Below are 27,682 nucleotides of genomic sequence, written 5' to 3' on the forward strand. Positions count from 1 at the left end.
TACTTGAGCTTTGAGTCAAGAACAGCAATTCATATCATATTCAAATCATTTGACACATTTCTAGTCTCAATTAGGGTGATTTACACTCAATTGCATAAAGCACTTGAAGTCTCTTTTAATTATAAGAATATCATTATATTTCATGGCACATTTGCACAGGAGCTATAATTTTATGAAAACCACTCAGGGAGAAAGTGAGAGTGTTCACGCTCAGCTACAGTTCAGATTCAGAATTACTAGTGGCTACATCACTACCTTCTTCCCTAACTGGGAATTTTCACCTGAAAGATGCAGGTGAATTGCAGGTTTGCAAAATCAGAATATCTTCCGCTGGGAAGTTCTGTGTTGCTGAAGTATTTCAGGCAACCAAAGAATTTATGTGCTTACTTGTTTGTTTTTGAGTTAATTTGACACAGACCAAAATAATTTGAATATTAAACTGCAACAAAAGTGTTTTATTTTGGATAGTATGTCTCTGCAGTGCACAGGCTATGGAAAGCTGCCATTCAGGACTCCATATTCTCTTCTGCTCCATACCACCTGGCCAAACTACATCTCACACCGTGCCCTGGGAATATTGCCTCTGCTTAAGAGGTACAAATGAGGGTCACAGGAGGTACACCAGAAGATCACAGGAGATGGTTTAATGGAACGTGAGAAACCTGAACTGAAGTCCCAGTGAAGCACATTCCACAAAAGAGAAAATCAGTTTTCATGTTAAGCTGACCAGAAATAATGTGTTCAGCAGGCTGGTATGGGTGGGATGCCAGAAGGCTCTGTGTCAATTAAGAATTCCATAGTGAAATGTTCCTTCATGTCTTTACCAATTTTTGTTTTGTACTTTTCATTCTGTAGAAGAAATAAGCATTTTGAATTCCAGCTGTCATGTCAATTCCAGATGAAAACACTGAAATGTTGACATGTTTGCTAGGTGGATAATCTGATTCTCTTTCAGCTTTATTTTTTTTTTCTCCTCACAAACCCTCTGTTTTTTCTGGGTCTTCCCCAAATTCATTACATGAACCCTATTTTTTTTTGCTGCAGTGGACATTGCTGTCACATATGTGGGGTCATCTTGCTTGCTTTTTTAAATCTGACTAACGATGGTCACCAGGCTAAGCTAATTAAACTCTTAGAAGAGAGAGACAGTGAGCTCAAGAGAATGATTCAGTCTTAACACCTCAACCATATCCCTCATTTTAGGAAACTCACTTGTCTGTCTCCCAAGGCATGATCCCCATTGTGTCTAGAAAGCAAGGTTTGAACCTTGGAAAAAAAGATACCAGAAACACCCAAAGTAATCATGAAATTTATGATGTGATAACTCAGTCCTGTCAGACTAAAGGTGGCTCTCTTTCTAAACTGTAATGTGGTCAGTTAATCTACTATATAATCTCTCAAGCTGTTTGTATTTCATTTGGAAATCAGAAACCTAAGAGAGAGAACTCCTGCACTGCCAAACACCCACAGCAAATAATCTTCATGAATATTCATTGCTACAAGCAAAGTCTTTCATTTATTTGTACAGAATATTATGGACATCAGCGTTAACTCAGCAGCACCAAGAAGTCCCACAGCAGCTCAGACCCTGTTGTGCTAAGCGCTGGGTAAACACACAGGCTTTGACATAAAAGTCAAAATAAAGGAAAAAAGCAAGATGACATAGATGCACAGAAAAGGGGGGTGGGAGGAGCAGATAACTTGCCCAATGCCACAGAGCAGATCGCTTGCAGAAACAGAAATAGAACCAAATTGTTCTCAGTCGCTGTCTGGTGCCTCACCCTCAAGACTTTTTACCTTTCTGCTCCATTTGGTACGGGAATGACTCACCTCCACCTGAGCCTGCTCTGCTTGCATTCATATGTGTAGAGGGAGAGAGACCTTCACACTGACCTTGACTCTTTGCTCATACTTACAACTCATGCCACGCGCCCATCATCCCCACTCACCGATCATTTTTATCCTCCCTATTTTGTCCATGAGTAGCGCAGAGATGATGTTGCCTGGCAGCACAGACAGACTGCCCAGGAAGCTGACGAGATAAATTAGGAAGTCATTCTCCTCCTCGAAGTCCAGGTGACAGCCTTCCTTCTGCTTCAGAAAAGTGCTATTTATGAGCCTGCAGTTGATGAATTTGTGTTCGTAGAGATCTGCCAGGGAAAGAGGCAAAGACTTGATTCCACACGACTCTCATCCCTTCACACAGCAGCAACAGGAGTCAGGATCAAAACCGAATTGAAATCTGAGAGGTGGTCTCCACGAAACAAAAATGACCATTTCTAATCAGTAGTTAAGTGACAAACTACACGTTCATGCTATGCATCTGGTGGCCATAAGCTCATGCAATTCCTTATATTTGTGGAATCACCTGGACCAGTGTCCTCATATCACAAGGACTGGGGCAGTTCAGGCTGTCGCTGTCACAGAACTACAGTTGTTCCCTACCAGAGGAGATATGAAAAGCTTTTCCAGGATAAATTAATGAATATTTTATAGCTTAGGATCAGCAACCAGAAGTTGGATATAAACTAAAGAGAGGACCTTTGAATAGATTTTAAGCCAAATTTTTTGAATTGAGAACTGGTAAACTGCTAGGCATTTTGCCACTCCTTCAACCTGCCAACATCTGAGAGCAGATTTCTGCATTTTCCCTGGGGTAACAAATAACATCAGAAGTCATGTGGTTAAAAAACTGATGGAACAACTTGAAACCTCCTTTCAAATGGATTGTTGGAAACATGGAATTAAGCAAGAATCAGAACCTAAACTATAGATGAGAACAGCCTCAACTTTTGGGGCAATGCTAGTGGCAGCAAGAATTTTTTGACAGGCTCATGCCTACGTGGACAGTTAAGCTCAGTTTGCAGGAAAATAAAAATGTCTAGCCATACTACAAGCCAAAAGCACTATGTTTTTTCCAGCTCTCTTCCAGAAACCAAACGGTTATAAAGGTAGCACAGTAGCTGGTTCCTTCACTCTCTTTTTTCTGTCACCACTGTTATTACCCAGCACACACATGGACACACAGATCTCTATCATCCTTTCTCACAGAGTCTGATACAATACTTTCTACTTATAGTGACTAGACCGTATTAGGAATGCCTTTACCTGTGTTATAAAAGACAGTGGACACGATGGTGCAGTTTTCAAAGAAGGTCTCACTGGATGTCACATCTTCAAAATAGCATTCCTCAAACAAGGAATCTTCAAATCTCACTTCCTTGAATTTCATGCCAATGAATCTGTGGTGCAGGAAACAGAGCTTCATTCTGTGCTTTGAGGTATTTCCTATACTATATAGTGTGTAACGGCCATCTCAAGAGACAAAGCAGTAATGACCGTTTCTGAGGTCATTTGCAGAAAAGGTATCTCACTTCATTGAACATTACTTCAATGTATAACTGCATTTCATTTTCCCTGCAAATTCCAATCCAATGCTTATGCATTTTATTAGGAGAGATGAATTTAAACAATTTTTTAAAAGAGATGTGGTGCTTTTAGGATTTCTGGCAGCTTTTTCATTCCTCAAAATAGTCACATCAAAGAAAATTTGCTGTTGAGGAAGAGTGGACACAAATCCTCTCACTTTCCGTACTAATCCGTCTGAAGAAGACATCATTTTGCTCAGCGCGTGACATTCTCTTTGTTAAGCTGACCTTGGTGCCTCCCATATCCTGCCCCTTCCTCAAGCATAAATAAAACCAGCCATTATCAGATGCCTATTGAGCCATTTGGTGAACATGACAGTTATTCAAACTAGAAGTGATTGTTGAAGCAAAAACGCATGATGATATCTAGATGGAGCAGGGAGATTATCTGTGTACCACTTGTACCCATCTCTGTTCAAGGACTGCATATAACGTAAAGAAAATAAATTACACTACGAATAGTCATTGGTGTCAGGTGATTGATTTCTCTTCTGATGGAAAGCTTGACATTTTTGCCCCTGCCTGCCTGAGGGATGACCCAGTATTGATTTACCAGTGAGATTTTGCAGGGACACTTGGAAGATGGATGTGTTAATGCACAGGTGTGTTTCAAAGATAGGAAGAGCTATTAAATGCATGTATTATTACTCAAGCTAACGGGGCCACAACTGTCAGCAAACAAAAAGGTGTCTAACATATACCCAGAAATTTAATTCATCTGAGCATTTACAAAAGTGTAGCGTGTTGGATATTTACATCATTAAATGGTGTAAACACTAGCTTCTAAAAGATATTGTTAATGCTCAAAATACAACATGAAGACTACTCAAATCTTTTGCTCCGTATAGAAGGTTTCTCAGGTTACAACAAAACATAAGCTGATCTGCATTGGCTCAGTAATAGCCTGTGAGGTATTTACTCTTAAAGGCTATTAAAAGCCCTTTTAATTTTCTTTCTTAATATGCATCTTTAAGAGATTCACTTAGCAATGGTCTGTGTTCAGCGGTGTTTTAACTCACAGCCAACGGCTAGAGGGAAAATGGAGCTATAAATCATAATGAGGCATGCACTAGGCATTGCTAGAACACAGCTTGATCAGGTTTTGAGTTATTGAAGTAGGGAGGGCCAATGAAGGAATATAGCGACATGCAGGACAATTTTAGGTCTCCATCCTGCATTGTGCTGATCATCTATTCTCAGTTAAGTTAGTGAAATCTGAGCACCTCATCCAGGTGCAAGACAAGGGTCCTTGGTCCATAAATCAGACTACCATTCATATCTCAGATACTTTGTTTGACTGCTCCATAGCTGGGGAAGTAGCAATTGTGGCCCTAGGTTCAGACCATCAAGGACAGCTCTTTATTGCAGTGAAGGTTTCTGGCAGGATTTGGGAGCCAGGGAAGACCTTCATCAGACTCCATCAGATAAACACCAAGGAAATGCAGACAAGTAGTTTCTAAGGTAATAGGAACAACTCAGATAGGCATTTGGGTATGGCTTCAGCTGTGAAGAGTGAAATAATGAGTATGTTGTGTAACACTGAACATGCAGGGGGACCTCTCCACACAGAGCAAGGGAGCCTGAGTAACACCATGTCTAGTCTATTGGGAGCTATAGGATCTCCATGGAGTTTACACTGAGGTAAATTTCCACCCATTACCTTGAGATTTAGAAAAGTACAAATGGTATGCTACCGATCACTAGGATTTCTACTGTATGGAGCTCAGAATGATTGAGTCTGGTTACACAGGTCCAGGTCCAGTTCAAAGAGGATAAAGGGAGTAAAACAATGACAGTAACATAATTTTCTTCAAAGCAGTAAAAGAGAAGGTGAAACAGTGGGGAGAGACAGAATTAATGTGGGAGAATCACACCAGTATAGCTGAGGGTCATGACACAACTCGCATCGAGGGGCTGCAGAATGGAGACCAGGATAGGTTGTATGAAGGATTTTAAGCGAACATAGCTTTTTGTTTTCAGAAAGCAGAAAAAGAAGTAGGTTTCTTGTAGGAGATGGTGTCTGCTGCCCAAAACCAGTAGATGTCAGTGTATCCTAAGGAAAGTCACCTCCACATCCAGAGATGCCCAACATATCCAGGCATATGCCCATTTCCTGCTCACTGCTCTTTGCAAGCAGCTGCCAAGGGGATCTACTGAGAGCGAGACTCTGCACAAACTTCTCAAATGCATTTCCTTGGGTCTGGAGATGCAAGTGGCTGCAGCAGAATGTGTGAAAAGCAGGATGAAAAGAATATTCGGTCTGTGAAAAAATTGCTACTGGAATTTGAGTTATAGACTGTGTCCCCAGAAGAACAACCTAGATCCTCAGTTTTGCAGAAAATGAGGAAAAGGAGTCTCCTAGAAATATATTTTAGTTCATTTGAAGCCAGAATTACTTAACCAGATGTGCCTTCTCCCCTTCAGTACTAATCAAAACAAATTATAGTCACTTACTTATCATTTTTATATTCCCCATTTCTGTGGATCTGGTTTTCCAGGGTGAAATTAAAGGTGAAGTGTGACACTTCTTCCTCATCAAAGATTTTCACACGGGATTCATATGCCTCCTCTTGGAGATACCGGATCATGTCAGGGAACCAGACAATAAGGCCATAGTAACTGCAGCCAGATGGGAGGTACACATTAGGCATACAAGATCCTGTACAAATGTCACAGCGCTTTTCCTAAGATCTATTTCATAACATGTAAACCTCTCAGGTTCCCAAGGTGAAAGCATTTCTGATGCAAATTCTTGCTCAGCTCTAACACCGTGCTAAGTAACCTGTTTCTCTAGTGTAAGCACCTACATTATATAGCATAAACACCTAGCTGCTCTCAGAATCGTATCGATCCATTCTAGCTAACCTGAAGTAGGGCAGTTTATTTAATTTTCACTGACTTTGCTATATATCCCAGCCAATGAGCCAATGTGCTATACTTGCTCCCCAAGAGATATGCAGAGCTGCAGGAAATATGGGAGCTTCTCTTGGATTGCAGGTTTCTGCAAGTATCAGGCCATAGTGAGGTTTAGACTGTTGGACAGCTGAGACTTAGGCAGATTTTTGGGGACACAAAACATGTACACAGGATCAAATGAAAGATCAGGAAATGAGAAACTCAGTATACTAGTACACACTAGTAACCACCTCTCAAGTCCTGGTCTATTCAGAGTACATTGTATTCTCATATAAGCAATCAGATCAATCAGTATTTCATAGGAGAGCAAGGCTCTAAAATAAGAGCAGGATTCATTTTGTAACTATTTATTTAAAAGTACAATGTATTTATTCAAATCTGAGAGCCCTCAGAAAACTCTAGTTTCCTGAAAAGTAAGGTGAGTACCTGAGAGGTACTGGAGAAGTACCTTACCTTAAGGCCATTGTAAACCAAACCACAGCCAGAATCAGTGTGTTCATCCTGTACTGGGCTGTTAAACAATATAGCACATTGTCCCAGACCTACAAATCCAAAAGGAGGAGTTAGTTGCAAGGAAATCCTAGAGAGATTTGTGAGATTAATTTCCGAGAACATCATAAATTTAATGTTTGCAGTAAAAACAGCTCATTTGGGGAAGGTCAGATGTATGGCTTAGATTCAGTGTTTGTTCAAAATTATATTTATCGAGGTAGATTCATGGCTTACAGAGAGATCCTGTATCCAGCTTATGTCCCTGGGTACTTGATCTGAACCCTCTATAATGAGCTGGAGTGCATGACTAGCTATGGGTTTCACTGATGGGCCAGGATAATGCAGTATCTCCCTCAGCTTACGTGGATATGAGCCTGTTCTCAGACTGTCTGACCATTCCATCTTTTCACATGTGTATATGGTCTCAGGGATGCTTTCAAACTGAGCTGTAAAGACAACTGGTGAACAAAAAGGCAAACACATTTGACACTTTAAGACAAGCAGGATGAACTCAGATGTGAATGAAAACAAGCACACCAAGAGAGAGACAGAACTCATGCTCTTATCCTTGCCATATATGCACAGTAACAGCACCTGTATTGCTAATAATTAGAAAGACTGCCCTTTACTTTAATTGTATCCTCCAAGACCAGAAGCATCCAGTATGATTTTCAACAAAGTTCTACATGGGCACACATCAACCTTATAGAATATGGGAAATTTTAAATTAGGTAAGGAGAAAATATAACCTTGCTAGAAACTCACACTCGGCAAGAGCAAAGAGCAAGCATTCTTAAGAATTCACTGGAGATGGTAAATTCACTTAGGTCTGGGTGTGAGGGAATCAATACTTATCCATTCAGAAGGAGAGTCAAGTGCTTGGGGTTCTATCTCATCCTGGAAGCTCTGCCATTAGCACAGCTTGACTACCATGGTGCTCATAGGACTGTTTCAGGACCTGGCTAGCACTGGGGCAATTTGCAGGTATATGTATATGTCTGAGAAGTGTAATCAGATTACAGGCTTTAGCAAACACTTGCAGCCTTTTTGAGTGAGGGTCAGGATTTTAGGATGCAATGGCCCGAAGCTATAGTGCACTGGAGCCCAAAATGCAAAAGCACTTCTGAGCTGGTTTTTCTTCTCACCTGTTTGAAAGTGGTTGTGAATCTGACCAGCCACCGCTGATACCATGTCCCTGTTGAGCTCTGGATTTCAATAAACTCATCCACTTGCTTTGGAGTTTTGATATAGGAAACCTGAAAAGAAAGGAACAAAAAAATGGCACAAATTTTTCAGGGTTGATCTTGGGTGGATTTTACACTTCACTGTCTTCTGGAAAATGCTTGCCACCAGGTATCCTTTATTATCTTGCCCTTGAGTGTTATCACTAGAAAGTGAGTTAATTGATCTTATTATGGTGAGAGATTTTGTTATAGAAAGAAGTCTCCCTTCCTTCCTTCCTGCCTTCCTTCTCTTCTCTCTCTCACTCTGTCTTTATCTCTCATTTCTTGAAACATTTCAGATACATCACATCCACTTCAATCTTTCATTTACTGGTTGATGCCTGAGCACTTGGTGATTTCTGAGCCCTTAGATTCCCCATCAGAGATCAGGGCTGGGCAGTTACCATACAAAGTATCTCCATGATTAGCTGATTGTATCTACATCAAACTGTGCCCTCAGGATCTTTTTTTCAAACACAGCTGGAAGGAATATTCCCCAATTCCACACGTTTTGTGTACCACCAGCAGAATTTCTATGACAAACGAACATACAGATGGGAATCTTTGCACCTGAAATGCATCCAGTCCTAAAGTGGAATCATACCATACAATCACTGACTCCATCAAATCAGTCTGAATTTTCAACACTGTACACCTTAACTGGACTGCACATGAAGCCTCAGAATCAGTCTTGGGGAATATGTGCTGAGTAACTTTGAATAAAGGACATATTCAAGGAAAGCAAGATCTGTTTGTAAAAATGAGAAAGAGGTGAAAATTTAGCGAATAAATTACTAAGTAGGAGCGATTTGCTTGGCTTGGCTGTACTGTCGGTGTGTTCTTTTTGCTGGCACCATTTAAATGTCATATCTGGGAACTGTCCCTGTAACAGCTGATTCATGACAAACTGGCAACTTCTGGCCTATCAGAAAAATACAAAATCTGACAGTTTATACTACACCAGCCGAACTGAACCTCCATCTGTGCCAAGGGATGTCAGTAAATTTCATTCAGCAGACACTTCACATCTCAAGGTGCGATATTTAAGATGAGTGCATCACATAGCAGTCATGCCTCTGTTGGCTGGAGTAATGAGCACTAACGGGTGCTCTGCTGCCTCTCCAGATTCCTGTAGCCAGCACAGATCCACATAGTGTCCTACTTGGAGATACACATTCTTGAGTCTCATAGGTGAATTCAGATTGACTCCTAAAAGCCTCAGGATACAGCTTGCCTTAGAAGCAGGAACAGGCCCATATAGGCATGATAGCGCCTGTTTCCAGGCAGCTTACAGGCTGGTCCTTGAAAGGCAACTGAAAAGCCTGCTCATATCCACCAGCCAAGTATGCATGACTGGCTCAGCACGCACATTCCCCATGCATGTACAGCTAACACGCCACAGCATCGCTTGTAATCTCCCTGCAGGTTGGGTCCATCAAGGACACACCAGGCTCAGCATCAAACCTCAGCCCAGCATTACAGAAAACCTCATCAGGGATTTCAAAAGATGCTGTTCTCAGTCGCCGTTGTCAACAAGGTTTGCAGGAGTTGAATGACCTGTAGCCTAGAAATAGCAAACACTCATTAAATTCCTACCTTTACATGGTTGTCATCTACATAAATTAATCTTTTATATTCTAGAAGGATCACTCCTGAGTGACCTCATCTTGTGACAATTCCTCTGAACAGGGTAACTTCTTTTCTTCTTTGCCTTAAAAGACATGTTTTACATACAAATATATCTCCTCTTTTCCCTTCTCTGCATCCTTCCAGAGCACGTGTCCTCTCATCTTTAAAAGCATAAATCAAGAACTATTCCCTGTCTGGCTCACTGACAGTTTACACCTGAATTATAGTAATTTGCAGCTAACCTCAGTGTACACCTTTTACCTGATTTAACTATTAATCTAGTCCCCTGGTGTGACCTTTTTCACAACAAGCTGCAGACTAGTGAGTAATAACCACTCATTCACTTTCCCTTGGAGAGATTAAAGATTCAGTATGAGGCAGACAGATAAATTTGGGAAGCTCATTAGGAGGTACATGAACTTTAATCAGAGTTTGATTAGAAGCCTAAATGGAGAAAGGAGTGATTCAGATCTCCCACATGACTAATCTCTACCCTGTTTGATTTTAGTCTCCTGGAGCAGACCAATTAAGTGCATGTGTAATTGAAAAACCACTGGCCTGCATGCTCTAGTTTAACATCAAGAATGAAGAGTATTCACTGCAACTGAGCAGGACTGAATACCTCTTGAAAAAACAGGCTGGTATCTGACTTTAAATGTGCAATGTGTTATCCCGGAGTCCTTTTTCAGATTGCTGAGGGAGGTCATATTGTGAGGGGGACGCTCTAGTCCCTGGAAAGAAGAATAATACTGGTGCTGTGCTGCACCAGGGAAAGTACGTCCAGCTTTTCATTTTACCTGCCAATGACTTTGCTAAAAACTCACCGTAAACACCCTTTCTGGCTCGCCTTTGGCCCGCATATTGGTGTCATGAACTTGCTTGAGGATCATCCAGGCTTCATCATGTTTACCTATCTGGAAACACCGAGGCAAGGGAGAATAAATGTTAGTGTTTGCAGCTCTGCATTTTATCAAAGCATACGGACAAACCAGTACCAGAGGCCCAGTATAGCAGAGATGTGCACACACATGCCATTGGCTGTGTTAAGGGAAAGAGCTGAGAGCATGGATTATATTCACAGGGAGCATGGCATTTCTGTGGCTGGAGAAAGGAGGTACCCTAAAACTATCTGGGGCAGGAGAGGAATCAGAGATTAAGTGCCCAGAGAAGAGTAGAGGAGTTTTATCAGCAGACCTAAGCTCTGTTCCCATCTCTGCTAAGGACTTGAAGGGTTAATGTAAACTAGGTATTGCTGCAGTGACAGCATCTGTGAAAAGGGAATAAAATATACCTGCTCCAGAGCTCTGAGGTTTATGTATTTTAGCTTGCTTGTCGGCTTGCTTTTCACTCTTCTTCCAAGATTCACTAGTTACAATCCCAAACTCTGAGAGAGATGTTTTCAAAATATTGGACTTAGAAAATCCCCTTGCTGCCTTCTTCTTGTGCGGCATTCAGCAGTAAAACACTAACAATTTTTGATTAACCCCATAGTCTGTAGCCTTTAGGTTGTAAGTGGTCCCTAGAGTTAGTGTGTGCAGGCGCGAAGGAGTGCTTTTGCTCTGGACTTGTGTTATGTGTTTTTGATGGGACAAAGACAGACAGACGGTGACACATTAGGGACCAGCTATCCTCTGCTACAATGTTCAGATGAATCATCTTACCTCCAGCAAAAACCGCGGGCTTTCAGGCATGAATTTCAGTGCCACCAGAGAAGCGATACAGGGCAGAGAGCAGACAAGCACAAAGACTCTCCAGCTGTGGAAATGGTACTTGGTTCCCATACTGAAACCCCAGCCTGAAAACAGCAAGAGGCAAAAAGTAAAAATACTGACCAGGCATTCTGATTTTTGTCTCTAAAACAGCTCTGAACTGGACTGTACAGCTCTGTACAGCATACGGACAGGCTGAAAGTTTGATATACTTGGTAATGACCTCTTTTGGAGGCTCAATGGTATTTTCAATAGATAATAGCACATGAGTTCATGTTCACTACAGAAAATGGAATGCATTCTCACTCAGGATTTATCTTTTTAAAAACTTTATCTTTAGGTTCAAAAATCATCTAGAAATAAGAATAACTCCCTTCAGCTGTATACAAGCAAGGCTGGGAACAAGGATAGGATTCAAACTCAGAAGAATCAAGATCTTGCTCCTGCATTTGGGGTCCGCTGTCTCCTGCCTGCTCCCTGCCACCCAAAGGGTCTGGTGGCCCCTGCCACGGAGCAGCAAGTAGAGCACCGTTCCTGTGCTGCTCCATTAGGGACCTGCACCAACGCAGATACTTCCTTAAAACACACTGAAAGGCAATTACAAACAAATACCACACGCAGACGTGAATGAAAGCACTTTTTTCCCTCAGTTTACTTTTTCTAGACTCAAATCTCAAAGAAATGTTTTATCTCCTTTTTTTTCTATAGACATTTTCATTTGCAGTAACAACAAAATAAAAGAACAGTGGCTTTGCAGAAGTCTCATTTCTCCCCGTCATGGGCCTGCACTCCTCTCACCACATCCCAAAACAATAGGGAATCATGGGAAATCAGAAAGAAAAGTTACAGCACACAAAATGTAAAAACACAAGTCACACAATATGAAAAGTCATCTAGAAAATAAATGTAAATATTATATTTTAAGTGCTTTTTAAAGCAAGTGTATTTGAAAATACTGAAAGATTATTTCAACTTGACATCACTAGGCTTCAATTTTATATATTTGTTCAAGCAATCTGTGTCTTACTGATCAAAAGCGTGAACACTTTATACTGAATACATTTCAAGATAGATAGATGGATATCTGTGCTTTTCTTCAGGGTCTTTGTGGCCTGCCCTACTTTCCTCAAACAGGATTCTGCAAACAGCTGGTGTCAGTGGATACTGAGGGAATTAATCTTTCCCAGTAGATATTTGCTGTCTGATGTTTTCCTAGGAATATGCACATGAGTTACCAGGAAGACCATGTGACATGCAGATTTTTGTTCCTCAGGGCACTCACATATTCCAGAGCCCTCCTGTCTACTGTTTCTCTAACACTTCCAGCGCTGCACAGGGAACTCAATTCTGAACTAGATTAGGTGAAATCAGATGTGGCCCCCCGCACACTGCATGCCCAAAAGACATGTCTCCAAAAACACAACCCGAAGAATGTTGGCATCTGGCTAAGGAAAAGAATATGTGTTACCCTCGCTACTAAAGTTCTTAACACCCAGCAATTCCCTCATTAAAGTTATTTATTTTTCATAACTGTCCCAGCTTCACAATCAAGATGAGCTTTGCACTCAACGTGAACATAATCTCAGTTCTACTTCCCCTGAATTCTCTGGCATTTAGACCAAGGGGTCAGGCTCTGACAGTATAACTCCAAATGATATATTTGAACCCTTTGATATGAAGTAGCCTTCATGCCACAGAGTCAGTCCTGCTTACAACCTTAGTATCAGTCAATCCATCAATCAGTCAACCAGTTTATCAGACCTTCTATTTTTCATTTGTCAGGTGTGCCAGGTGAGTTTCAAATGTGTTACAAATTCTGTTGTAGAACTGTTCTGGTAAAAAAGAAAGTCCTCCACCTTCATACAGGTAGGATTTTTAAAACTCCACAATTGTAGGGAAAAGTTTGATGTTGATAAAAGTAAGATTAACTGTGGTTTTAATTCTTGAAGAAGTTACATTGCCAAATTACAACCCTACTGTGTTGGAAACAAATATCTAACCAGACCTCAAGCCCTGCTCATTTAAGATATCTATTATTTTCAATGTTGTTTATGTTGGGATCTGTAAGGACTAATGATTCATGTGCAGGCTTGAAGCAGTGTAGTGACGCATGAATGTATTGCTGCCAAAAGCTGAAAGCACAAAGCAATTACCGTAATGTGGAATGATGCTCCAAGCCATGGCTGAAGCAAAAATGCCACCAATCATCCAGAACATGCACAGCCAGCTCAGGTGTTCCCCCCTCTTCTCCCGAGACAGGAATTCAGAGAAATAGGCAAACACAATGGGGAGGGATCCCCCAATACTGAGGAGAAAAAAACAACACATGAGAAGGATAAATCTTTTTTTCATGTCTTTGTATGTGTATCTTATGATGGCTCATACTAAAAGGCAAGGTCACACTTACAGATTCACTGCACTCATGGAGGAAAAGTTCAAATCTCTCTTTGGCTGGACTGGTTTTAGACATCAGAGATAAGCAAGATTCTTGTTATGCTCTGAAAGCTGATTTTACTGAATAGTTTATACAAAGGTAGTGTAATGCCCTGCTCTTCACGTAGACATCTCCTCTGTTGTTTTTTGGCAAATTATCGTTTTAGGGAGGCCAAAAACAGCTAGGTGATGGGAGCAGCAAGGGCTTGTTGGAGGCCCTGGCAGTCAGGTGAAAAACTGACATAGATATTTATCAGTCTCCCTGGCCTTCATCCACAATTTGGGCAGTACAAGAAAAATCTCAGTGATCCAACTTTCTTACTGATAATGCTTCCATTGACATGACCAAGGTACCTCAGCCACACTAGGTAAACAGCCAGGCAGTCCCAGCTTGGTGGCCGAGACACATCTCCAGAGGAGTCCAGCCAGTCCTTCCTTTTCACATCTGACAAACCCAACCATTGTACAGCTCCAGCTTTTTTCATGGGAAAAGGGAGTTCCTGGCTGAAAGACTACCCAGTTACCTACCCGAGGCCAGAGATAAGGCGGCAGAAGAGAAAGAATCCATATCCCTGGACGAAGGAGGAAAGGAACGCGAAGGCAGCATTGATTGCAAGTGATATGATGAGGCATTTCTTCCTTCCCAGTTTGTCAGCTAGGCCACCCAATACCACAGCCCCCACCATCATTCCTAGGTAGACTATCAAGCCTAGAAGAGAGAGAAAAACAGTGAGTTTGGTAGCAACCATTCTCCCATTTACTGAGTGGAAGTAGTTTGCTATCCCATACATAATCAACATCAGCTGCTGTTCCCCCAAATTACAGACAACTGCTGCCCGAGACCTTCCTAATGGAGGAAAATGGAGATGGAGCTACCACTGAGGGCCTTAGTCATATCCTAGCCATTTCTGTCAAAAGCCCATTTTGTTATGAACCAGCATGTAGAATGTAGAAACAGATATGACTTGTCTGGGCTCTGTATGCTTGAATTTGGAGAGAGCTATTTTCAGACATATCTAAAAAGCCCTTTGCATTTTGCAAGTGCCCTCAGGAGACACTGTTACTGTCCAAGTAATAATCATTAATATTCGTTAATAAGCAAAATAGGAGCTGTTCTAAAATTTAAAACTGTCTAGTAACTGGTTATTCATTCCTTCTAGGTTTTGTACCTTAGGAATTGTCATAGCCTGGTTTGAACACAAGGCAGATGCCTTAAAAAGCCTTAGAAAATTGCCCTTACACTGCACATTACACATGGAAGTAGAAATACTTCCGTTCACCCATAATGAGCCATCTCAGGTGCCAGAAACTCTTTTTTTTCACTGATTTCCCCATCTACGCATTAGCTTGGATCCCTACCTACTGCATTGCACCGTGCAGCATAGACAGCCCTCTTTCAGTCAGACCCACACCTTTCTTCCTCCAGCCTCACTGCTCACATATCCCCTGCACGTAAGCAATGGCCATCTATAAGCAGCTTAGCTTGCACGTGTCCCAGCTATGTGACATCAACTACAGAACAGAAGACTAATGTCTTAACGCCACTCATCCCCTGAGCACAACAGGACTGAGGGTGTGTAGGGAGGAGTCTCTCTTGTCACTGTTTACATGCAGAAAACCCTGACAGGTGAAAGACCACACAGATAAATCTCTTTGCAGGTTACCTATTCTACCCATGTTTCCTTTGGAGCATATCATCTCTTCCATTTTCCATAGCATTACTTGAAAGGATCACGCTATAAACTCAGTCTGACCTGTGTAGCACAGATACTTGCTCTGTTACAGAGCCAAGATCTTATGTCTAAGTAAAGGACAACTTATAGAAAATAGTAAAATCTTGACCTGAAAATTTCAGGAGAAGGGAAATTCCACTGCTTGTCTTAACAGTTTGTGCTATAGATTAATCACCCTGACACTTTTAAAAAAAAGTTTTTATTTTTAACTTAACTTGACTTAGATCTTTCACCATGGGGTCTTTTGAATACATTCAGTGCAAGGCTGAATAGGGGAGAATGATTTTCTTTAAGCACACTCTCTGTATCCAGCTCTTCATGTCCTCACAATGCTGGCCAGCAAAGCATGGCCGTTGTCCTTGGCCCTTCTACCAAGACTGCGACCAGGAGGATCACCTATTATATATCCTTTTGTCTTGTGGGGGATAATAGAACTAACAACCTTTAAGCTCCAAATTTTGTTTTTCATTTATTGTATTAACTTTCCAGATTTAAAGGCTTCAGTGAGCAAGAAGAATATTCCCAGAAAGACCCACAAGCTCTGGTCCTTCTGCTGGCAAAATTCCTGTTGAAACCTGCAGGAGTTATGATATGAAAAGACAGCAGGAGTAAATACTAAGCATTTAAAATATGATAGTATACAGTGCAAATCAGTACTTGAGGGGCTGGAAATGATAAGCTAGAGTGAAATGATTTGCACTGCTGTTAAGGGAAGACATCTGGGAATCAATTAGTCCAGCAGCTGGCAGAAAATGGAACAGGTCTTAGAAGAACAACAAGGTTGCACTTGGCCTCTGGGCTTCAGGGCTATTTTGCTTTAGGCTTGTCAGTAAACATATTCATTCCCTTCAGGAAGGAAAGATGTAAGGATAGAAGGAGCCAGGAGCATATGGCTCCAAGACTCCTTTGAATGAGTCCAGATGAGTTAAGACTGCAAGGAGATGGACTATCAGCAGGTCTATTCTACCAAAGCTGTATTGAGTTTCACCATGTGAAGGACAAAGCCCTTCACATTTTATCCATGTACAGTGTGTGGCTGGTACTGCCCCTGCCCACGCAGAGCAGGGCCAAAATTCTTTGTGACTAGGTGTCTTTCTTGCCCTTTCTGCTGGCCTGGTGGCCTGCTGCCACCAAGAACTTTGAACAGTACATCCAAGCAGATTACTATAATGGTATCTCCTTGACTAGTGAGTTGAATAGGTCTCAGACCTTTCTACTTCAAGCTAGGGATTTAAAGAGTAGGAGCAATATCACTATTGTCACGTTTCAGAAGAAATTGGTGGCAAGCATCGCACGGGAGAGAAGAGGAACAAAAGGCTGTTTCCAGAATACTTACTGTATTATCTTAGACATCATAGGCAGGAGAAATCCTACTGTGGAGATCCTGTTTTTTTCACATATTTTTGTAATACATGAATGTGTAAACACATTGATCAGTCTGATGGCTGAAGGCCTGTTCTGTGCCATCCAGCAAAGTTAGCTAAGGACTAACGCACAGAGTTATTTGGCAGCTGATTTTGCCTTTCTTTCTGGATTGCAAATGTCTTCATTTGGTTTGAAATGCATTACTAAATTAAAAGTTATGCAGCAGAAAGCCACTGTAGCATTTCACAGAATGCTGGTCTCATGTTAACTAGAAGTAGAAAAGTTCAGACTTCTAAAATGCCCCATTCCATAAGCAGAGCAGTAGGATTATATCTGTGAATTGTTCTGATTTTTTTTCCTGTCCACAAAATGTCTACAAGATAATCAGAATTTTGTGTATTAAAGGCAAAAGATCTGCTCAGATATACTCTTGCCTCTTTACAGCCTTTGTACTGGAACAATGACACAGGATTTTGCCAGCACCCTCCATGATCCTTTTGCCCTTTTGATTTATACATTATCTCTCACCCAAGTTTTTCTGGTGATGTGATCTAAAGGTCTATAAAGGTTTCAGATTCTGATTGGCAGCAATCAGAGAAGACTTGTATGTAGCTGAGAATTTGAGATCTGTTTTTCTATTAACTTTGGCCTCCAGCTGCTTCACTGAAGTGTAAATTGCAAGGGAGAACTTAGGATTTTGGATTAGTATTTTTTTTCTAACAAAAAAGGAATCTTAATGCAATACTCCGGGACTTAATGCTTTTACATTGGCTCTTGAGCCATATCTAATGGAGTAGCTCCGATCCCATCCAGTAGACAGAAGTTATGATGTAGCCTGTAGCTATCACTGGTGTTTCACAGCACCTATTCTGAGGGTGAGCCCAGCACAGATGAGTAGTTCACAGCACAGCTCAGCCTGCACTGCCAAATCCAGATGAAAAATGAATCATCAGAGAGTTTAGGGTTTTGTTTTGCCTTTTTTTTTTTCCCTAGAGAAAATCCCTGGATGGCAGATGTTCATACAAAGCCTCTTAATACCATAAAATGTCCTAGGTTAAGAGGAGAAGTTTGCTACTGTGTTCTAGCCCACGATTTATTATAACTGATTATCTTTGTTGGCAGTAGGACAGCCCACTGTCTGGCCAGGGATGACTCCAGCAGCTTCCCAGCTCAAAGGGAAGAGTGGATGCTCCATCCAGGTGAATATTTTACAGATAACTCCTTTTTGTTCCTGCTATGCCTCACTTGGCCATTTCAGCTGCAGCAAATGTTACAGTCCCTTCTGTCAGCAAAAGCTTTTAGTCATTATACTCAAAAATCCACCAAGCCAGGAGCTCATTTCTTGTACTGACATGCTGGTTTCCTTATTTTATTTAACCTGGGAGTTGAGTTTGACTTGGCCTGCACTGTATTGTATCAGTAGTGACTACAGGGATACAAGAGTACAAACTTCCCAATATAGCTCCATCTTGCAATAATTTCTGCACTAGATTTTCTCATCAGATCAATAGCCTATGCTTTCCAGAGCTTACCAGTTCCAAAATCCAGGTGGAAGGCTATGCCTAAAAAATATAAAAAATTCCTGGTTGGACAAAGAGTTTGAAGTCAAAGTTCATAGTGCCTGATTCTGATTTCCACTGCCCAGAATAGAGCAGACAGAGAAAAAACCTCTGTGTGGAGCACAGAGAGACTAATTACACAATATGAATGTTTCCAGGAAACTGCCTCATTCTTCTAGCAAGCTTCTCGCAGCACTTCCCTTCCTGTTGGCTCACCAGTGCCTTTATCCTGCCCTTCTCAGCTGTATCAAGAGTTTGGAAACCACATTCCAAATACTACAGCTACAGACCTGCTTCGTTAGACAGTCCGGCCACTGCAGTACTGCGGCATGCATGATGTCACTTCATTAGTTTGTGGAGAAGAAACAAGCTGATAGACCAACTGCTTCGTCAGATCCCATCAGAGTGCTGCCCATGCTTACAGAATCACTAGATCACTGGTTCACATACACTGTAGCCACTAAAATGCTAAACTGTTCAATAACATAGCTGATGCCACGCAGGAATGTAGTTACTCATGTAGCCTCCATGCCGGAGGGATAGTCTGCTGGAACACTGAGGAGTGCCACAACAGCAGCTCTTACCTCTGAAAAATATCTGGCTTCCAAGACTATCAAGTCTTGGAAAACTCAAATTTTAAGGAGAATTGAACAGAGTGAGTCTTTTGAATAACCGAAAGAAATTATATTTGTTCTGCTGTTTTACTTCTGTCCACAGAATATTCTAAGGAAAAACATTACAAGGATTCAAATCATAAACCTGGCTTCAGACCTTGCAACTATCCAGGCAGACTTAGACTGTGCTAGGAGAGTTCAGCTTCTGAATCAACATATGCAGCAGATACAGGTGAAATACTAAGGGCAACTTCACATACACCATTATTTGCAGACTGTACCACTGTAACATGGTACAATGAAGGCCTATGGGAAAGTTTGCAACAGCCTCACGTAAAATCTGTGGAAAACCAGAGTTGAAATTCTAATAAATTTCCAGTTATGACTCATTCAGCGCTGAAGTTAGAAGGAAAATATGCGGCCACTGAGCTATTCCCACCAGAAAAGAGGTAACATATAAAACATTTTCATATTAAGAAATTCATCAACCTTCATTGAAACTGTGCGCTCTGCATTAGGCAGGAATTGTGAATTTAAAGGCTAAAATTCTGGAAATAGACAGTTACAGTACATGGCTATGTACATGCTAAACCATCGTGTTACTATTTTAGCATAATTAGAAGTGGACTCATAAGGGCTTCAAATATGAAAAGGAAAAATGCAAGATCAATCCAAATCTCCATCACAATTGTAAATTGCTTTCGTTGACAGTCAATAGGATTAAAGTTCTTAAAATTCAGGCACATCTGAAAATAACACCTATCAAGTCATGACGAGGAATCTGGGAATAAAGGGAGAAGTCAAGCAGAAAAAATAGCCCAATGGGAAGAATTAGTCCCAGAGTGCTTAGCACCATCAGCAAGGTAAGGAATGCTGCCTGAGGTGTGCATTTATCAGGTACAAGAGTCTCTCACCTCTGTTAACAGGTTTACACAGAGCTGGTAACAACAGAAACGTGGATGTTCTTACCCACTCGCAAAGCACAGGACACCAATGGGACGTAAAAAGAAAGCCTTTGATGGAGGAAGAAGCATCTTGACAACCCAAAAGGATTATGACTTTATATAGCCTATAGGTCCTATTGCAATACAAGCCGAATCCAAACAACCTTACCCAAGCAGCATCTGTCATACGAGGATGAATTTCACAGACACAAAGAAAATTTTGTGAGTTAGGTCTGGACTATTTGAGATGAACGAGGCAAGGCACAGGATCAGATTATGTGCGAGGGATTTGAAGAGAGAGCAATAAAACCCAGTAGCCCTGACTGATTTGCTCTGTAACAGCCAGCGTTTTCCAGAGTGCGGAACGGCCCCAGCAGAGGATTAGCTGAGGGATGAGTGGCCTTTTTTCCCTCTTCTTGACTTTTCTTATCTGCTTCTACTTGTACGCTTATTAGTGTGTTGCCCACGAATCTCACTAACTTTGTAAATGGAAATCAAATGAAAGGGTTTGCACTTGCCATGTTAATCAAGTACAGGCAGAGATATTTTACCTACTGCTAATGATCCTACCACCAAGAAGCAGGTCATGCAACTGAAACAAGACTTCCCATTTCCAGAAGTTTGGGGGTGGACACCAGGCAAATTATGGCTGCTGAACTGGAGGGAATTTTGCATATTCGAGCAAAAGGTGGACGCATGAATCCACAAACTCTTTGATGTCACACTGGAAACGCACACTAAGGGTTTCAGCAAGCGCTGCCAGCATAGCGTGGGTGGATGTTAACACTTAGCTGGTTTTACAGTCCCCCCTGCAGGACTTGTCCATCAGTACAACATACATAGACCATCTGGTTTCCTCACACCCAACCCCTGCACTAAATCAAAGTTTTTAACAGCAGAAGCCTTTGCTGTTAAACGAAAACCTGTCCCTGCTGGCTCTCATCAGATGAGACTCCTGTCATGTCTACAAAGGGGGACTCAACCATCTCCATGTGGCACCTGCACAGCACTCCACTTCCATAACAGGGTGTCCCCATTTCACAAAAGCACCTTTTTTCTCCCTAAGATGTACTGCATGCCACTAGCACCATCACTGTCAGGGTGCTGCCTCCTCTTGTGACAGCCTTTCTGCCGAGGTCGACCGGCTACGGCAGAGTGAGGAAGCCGCTTCTGGGATCCCGAGTGCTTATCCAGACGAGGGGAAAAAAAAAAAAAAAAAAAGGAAAAAAGTGGAGAAAAGCTACTGAGGGGATTAGGATTTACTATCATATCATGTAAATTTGGGTCAATGAGAAGCTGAGGCTAAATTTTATCTCAGCTGGTAATAAAACAGCCTCTTCACACAAGTAAGAGCAAGGATGTTGTCACACGTCCTATTTAACTTGACTCACATGGCCAAGCTTGAATTTCTCCATAACTGCATAATTACTTACAGGATTTTTATTTTTTTGATCTACATTCCAAAGTCAAAAGTCTGTAAGATTTTATTCTCCTTAAAACTTTATTACTCTGTCATAAAGACAAAGGGAGCCGTGTGCCCAAAAGACGGATTTTATTCTCAGCGTCCATGTGGTTGTTCTGCAGTCATGGACAAAGTGCTTAAATTTTCCTTGTCTCAGTTTACGGGCTGCGAAATGGTAGTAAGATACCTGCATCTCTGGGGATCTAGGAAGTCTGATGTTTTAACTGTGCCTTGAGGTTTCATATGCAGGGTATAAAAAAAGTTTAAGATATGATTATGACACCATCTTTTATACGAGCTATGTACTTACTGCTTTGTGCTTGTAAATACAATGTTTAGCCTCCTGAGAGGCAATTAATAGCATTTACAGATTTATGTATATATGATAATTCCCTGAATAATAATTTTGTATGCCTCTCAGTACATAACTGAATATAACATTTACAACTAGTCATTTGATTGTCCTCAACGAATCAAAAAAAAAAAAACAGGAATATAATTTCAATAAGTTTAATAGATGTTTTATTATTATTGATGCTGGACAAAGCTCAGCAAAAGCAGGTCTATCAAATGAATGCATGAGAACAAACTTGTTACAATTTAACAAGCTTATTCTTAACAACTAGTGTTAAAAGTCAATAAAATCAAAGTGCTAAAATATATACAGTTGTTGGGGGGGGGTGTTATACTTCTGCACATGTCCTCAAAATAGCATTTCACATCACAGAAAAGCTCAAAATGTCTTTTGCCCCACTAGGGATAGTTAGGGCTAAAATAGCTGTTAATTTGCATCTGATGTAGAGATGTTTATTTTCAGAACAAAAATGTAAACGTTTTCTAGAATGTGTCATATTCATTTCACACATTTCTTAAAACACTGTGGGCATCTGTTTATTTGTAAGTTTTGAATAATTTGGCCATAATTTGCTTGATATTTTTCTACTCTTGCTTTCTGAGGGAGGAAAAATACGCAATACACAGAGTACTTAATGCAAAATGTCCTTTTAGCAAAAGCTGAACTTTTCCAAATTGGTCTGTAGGGAGCATCTATTTTAGCTCTCTTATTTGTCTGTTCCTATTTCTGAGAGAGTTTGATTACTTACCTGATTTATCTCCCATTTATTCTCTCCTAGCCTCACTAGTTACGGCTGAGACATTCTCATGTGTTTAAACATTAGCAGCTGCCTGGAGGCAACCCTAGCTCCATCTGGGGTAACCTCACCATGTTCTCTTAGCAAAAATGCAGTGAGATGAACAGTCACCTGAGAACAAACATGAGCTGTTGTGGTCAAATCTGTTGGTACATAGCAATAAGATAAGGGACAGTAACTCATGTATGGATAATGACCCCACATCCCTAGAGCAGCATGACAATTTGAGGAAAAGCTCTGCCCTCTCTAATCAACCCACCATTCATTTCATGCAGACACACACTTGCAAGATCATCACTGCACATTAGGCATAAATTGAGGCAAAGAGCTCTGATTGCTACCTATTACTGTGAAAAATCAGCCTATAAGTGTCATTGAACCTTGCATATTAACAAGATTAATTTGCAATAGTACAGCCCATAGAACATCAAGGAAATGGTATGAGATACTTTTCTAGTCACTGGTGGATGGGCGCTCAAGCTAATCCAGGAAAGGTATTGAGGAAGATTATGTTCTTGCTTCCATCAATAGCACTTTACCAGCCTCCCTCTCCAGTAGCTGATAAGTGACTATCCTTATCATGCAGAGCACCCAAAGCTGCTCAGACTGGGGAAGAAACCCTCTTGCAGAGTGCAGCACATAGGACACCAGGCTGTGCTACAGGCAGGTCTACCAACAAACCTTCCGTCTCTGCTGCGACTCACTGTCTGCCAAACCACCCACACACTCTGCTCCCTGCTGCTAACCTCTCGCCATGGCTAGCACAGCAGAAAACTGCCCTGTTCTCTCCAGTTCAGACTCAGAAATCTGCACTTTCCCTCTTGTACGCCTTCCAGCAGCCTCAAGCCCACACCAGCCTCCTCATAGCCTTGCTGGCCAGCACACTTCTTGGTGCCCTTGAGTATTCATTATTCGTATCAATGCACTGCTCTGCAATCTAATGCTTTCTAAGCCACTCTTAATCCCTTTTCACAAAGGGATCATCTCACAGAGCTCAGATCCAAAAGGAAACCGCCTACATGAGTTTAACCTGCTGCAGCAGAGAAACATCCAGCAGCTGAAAAAGTATCTTCAACAAAAAAGTCATACTGAATCAGAATCCTATCTCTGGCACAGTACCTATAGAGTGTTACCATAAATATCCACTTTACTTTCTGCTTTTCTAGTCTCCTTCAATCTGACATAAGTCAACTTTTATTTTTAGGAAAATACTTTTTTTTTCCTTCATATTTAAGCCACAAGATAGTGTGAAGGCAAGCTCCGAGAGCACACTCCCAAAATCAAATAGGCTAAGCAGAGAGGAAATTGTTCTGCAGAAACAGGTTCTTCAAAAGAGCTCTTTAAAAGCAGGCAGAAAAGACAGAAAGAAGAACGCCATTCCCTAGATTAGGAATTCAATATTAGATTTGTTAATGTGCAGTGGGCTGGAGCTGGGGTTGGATACAGACCCAAATGTCTCCTTGCTTATCCAGAGCTTATCAGAACACTCTGAACTTTCAGCTTTGCAAATATTGAGCTGCAGAGTGAGCTCTCATGAGATTTCTTGTTCTTTTTTTTTAAACTTGTGGTTGGGCCAGAAATACCTAAAAAATGGATAGATTTTCTTGTGATATTTGAAGTTTTCCAGTTCTGGTGCATACTAGAAACAGTTCTACAGAGATAGAAATTCATTGGGGTCAGAATTTCAGAAGATCTCTGCTTTCATTTAACCACCAAAATAAATGACCTAATTTTCAAAAAAGGGCACATCACTGAAAAGGCACCCAGCAGGGTGGCCCATAGCGAGCTAATGAATTCTGAAGTCCCTTTGAAATCAGGTTCTAATTGTGAGCAATTTGCTTTTAAAAATTAAATCTGAACTCTATCAAGTTGGGAATTTTAAGTGTTTTTTTTTAAAAAAAAAAGTTACCAATTTTTTTTATGGCACAAAATTTGATAGAAAGTGAATTAAACTGTGGGAATAAACATCCTGACCCCACGTTCAGATGAGAAACAAAAGAAGAAACAAAAAAAAGTGTCTTTGGAACACCAAGATGAGAGCTCTATATAAGGCTAATTGTCATCTGTGCCACAAGTAATACAAATAGAATTAAGTCAAGGCCCAGCATCTAATCCAAAATATGCATTTACTTTGAATCAGGCAGGGCTTCTAGGCCAGAATGCATGAACTACTGATGATTTCCCTATGACGCTTGTACGTATCTATCCAGACACTCTATTCCCCTCCTAAAATGTTCTTCCAAGAGCTGCTTCATTTGCTTTCCAGATGTGCTGTTCAGTTGCATGGCTTGCTCTCACTATGAGACATGCTGGATGCTTTCCTGATTCTTAGATATCTGGGAGACTTCATACCATATTTAGTTTATAATTTGCAGAGGGAAAAAATTGTTCCTCCAAACTGTTCCACCCAGTCTCAGACACAATAACTAAGCCTTTGTATTTTAACGACAGAGAGGTGTCAATGGTGATGTAAAGCGGATGTTGGGAGTAGCCTGACCCTTTAATCTCCATGCAGAACTTTTATTTTATTTCACAGACCTAAGAAGAAATCTCTATAGGCTACTTCTGCCCCAGTACACATTAGCAAATAGCTCTGGCTGAGAATTTAGCATGCAAAAGAAATTTACTACACAGCCAATTTGCTGATTGGGACTTAGGACTACAGAAAAGGGGAGCCTAGACAAGCGAAAAACTTTGAAGAACAAGGAAGCCCTGGCAGCCACAATGTAACAGCCTGCCAAATGATCCAGAGCAAACAGGCCTTTAGCTGTTGTATCTGTCATACTGGAACAGTACTGTTTGTGGACTTCTCATTACGGTTTAGTTGCTAAAAGCATCAAAATCCAACTCACTAGATGCTCAGGTAGGAAATGCCACCTTTAACCTTCCATGTTTGTCTCTGAGCAGTCCTAAGAGTTTTGCTTTGGGCACCAGCTGACTGCAAGCTGCCTGGTTCATTTAGCCATAGCTGCCAGTGCTGGCACCGTAACACATTCAGAAGATGGGCTGAGATGTGGTGCGAGTCTCTTGATTTTGAGTAGCTGCCTTCAACAGTATGCAAAACACATCTCAAATCAGATCCACCCATTCGTGGCTATGCATGACATACAAAACAAGAAAGCGGTCACCAGAAGATCCTGAAATCAGCCAGCCACTAGAATAAGATGTTTTAGGAATAAGGTGTTTTAGGTGTAAGAACAGCTGTTCACAAGCAGCACTTACCAAGCATCCCTTTGTTTGAACTGGATAAGCACATATCCTTCTCAGCACTGGGCAGAACAAATCCAACCACAAACACCTCCACCCCATCTGCCATCAGTGCCAACCCTAACACAAAGAAGAGTGTCCACTGGAAGCGCCCATGGCCACATTCCTCAATGATGTTCTCATATTGGTGGGCGAGCTGCTCCTCATCTTCCATCCTCTCTGCCATAAGATCAGCATGGTCTCTGTACTCATCATCCGCTGCAGGGGCTCTCTTCTTCTGCTTAGGTTTGATGTCATCTGGGTGTGGGATTCCCTGATACTCCCCCTCATAGACCTCATCATCTTCATCATGGCCTTCTGTAACATCACTCTGGGCATCTTCTTCATGAGTAAGTTCATCCCCACTACGGTAGTAGCCATCATTGGGTGCATACCCTTCGTAGGTACCATCCTGGTACCTATAGTCATCTGAGACTTGGTTTGTGTCCCTGCCTGTGTCCCTAGTCCCTTGATACAGGTTTGTATTTCTGTATCCATCATCCATTCTGAATGTAGATTTCTAAATGCTGTAGACCACTGTGTGTAGATACTCTAATATATACGTATGTATTTATGCAATTTCTGGTATTGGTTACTTGAACATATCTTCTCTATTCTTAGGAGTTGATGTCATATAGTTTCTCAGGCTCAGATGGAGAAGCACTGTAATTTTTCTATGCAAGACACTCTCAAAGAGCTTTTGATGTTTCACTTCTCAGCCGTGGTTTGTGACTTGCTGGCTTCTTCCTTACTTTGTGTGGGAACAGCAAGAGAACAGCAAATTGTACAGCCAGTGAGCTATTTGGCAGGTTTTTCCTGATTCATCTTGGTGGTGAAGATCTTATCCTGAGAAAGAGGAAACAATAGCAATGAGAATGTGGTAAGCTTGAATTTCATGCCTAGCATTTTGAAAACACACTTTTCCATCTCAAAAAAGGCAACTCAGTATTTGGGGAACATTATTGCACCTTCAAAACAAATAACCAAAAGCCTCAGTACATAAAAGGGCATTAAAGTTCACTAAGTAATCTAAGTGGAAACCTAAAGTAGGATCTAAAATATCGTCTAGTCCCAGACTGCTATTCCTAGAAATCCTACCTCTCAGATGTGATGGTGATTTCTACAGCAGAACAATACAGAGAAGAGTTGCTTGAACAGAGCTTTCAGGTTACTGCAGATATTCATCTGTCTACCCTAAGCTCACTCCTCCTCAGTAGTTATGGCTGGCTAACATCATAATGACACAAAATATGAGCTTGGTTTTGTATTTTATCCAGTGCCCCAGATTTAGTTTTATTTAATGTTTTCCCCACCACCACCACCAGGGTCTCCCTGTGTGACAGACGTGGAACTGATAAGCTGTGTCTGCCAAAATAAAGTCACCCAAAGTCACACCAAGCATCGTTCTTCCATCAATGCATGATTTTCAGAGTGAAAAATTAAGTTAACATGGAACCACTGCTCTCTACAAGGAAAACCAAGGGAAGCCAAGTCACAGCTAAACACATTCTCATTTCAGACACCTGACTTCCATAATCTTTCAAGAGATTTTCAGCCAGCTGGCTCTCCAGTGCTCTACTGCATTTGTTGCTGCACACAGCTGTTAACAAGGATTTTGAAAGGAATCTTGCATGGAAAACTGTAGAGTCATGTCAGAAGAGCCAGTATAGAGTACACATGCACAAATGTACAGTGTACTTTTGTAAAGTGCACAAATGCACTTTACATTTTGAGCTAGTTGCTTAAATAAACTGTAAGTAAGCTGTAAAAAAAGGAAG

The 27,682-nt window shown here is 41.2% G+C and overlaps 1 protein-coding gene across 2 annotated transcripts in view; it reads right to left on the minus strand.

Moving 5' to 3' along the window:
- SV2B (synaptic vesicle glycoprotein 2B) overlaps positions 1–26,409 on the minus strand; it is a 28,011-nt gene extending 1,602 nt beyond the window's left edge. Inside the window, exons 1-10 of one of the 2 annotated variants that reach the window (XM_062583718.1) lie at positions 25,881–26,409; positions 14,359–14,539; positions 13,551–13,702; positions 11,350–11,483; positions 10,513–10,602; positions 7,982–8,092; positions 6,798–6,886; positions 5,883–6,047; positions 3,109–3,242; positions 1,950–2,150 (exon numbers count right to left, since the gene is read on the minus strand). In XM_062583718.1, the coding sequence (XP_062439702.1) occupies positions 1,950–2,150; positions 3,109–3,242; positions 5,883–6,047; positions 6,798–6,886; positions 7,982–8,092; positions 10,513–10,602; positions 11,350–11,483; positions 13,551–13,702; positions 14,359–14,539; positions 25,881–26,409 (1,786 nt within the window). The remainder of the gene's footprint in view (positions 1–1,949; positions 2,151–3,108; positions 3,243–5,882; positions 6,048–6,797; positions 6,887–7,981; positions 8,093–10,512; positions 10,603–11,349; positions 11,484–13,550; positions 13,703–14,358; positions 14,540–25,880) is intronic. The other variant, XM_062583719.1, reaches the window with a different exon arrangement.
- Positions 26,410–27,682: the final 1,273 nt, after the last annotated feature.

The sequence above is a fragment of the Rhea pennata genome, chromosome 10 (assembly GCF_028389875.1).
Source record: "Rhea pennata isolate bPtePen1 chromosome 10, bPtePen1.pri, whole genome shotgun sequence".
Classification (NCBI taxonomy): Eukaryota; Metazoa; Chordata; class Aves; order Rheiformes; family Rheidae; genus Rhea; species Rhea pennata.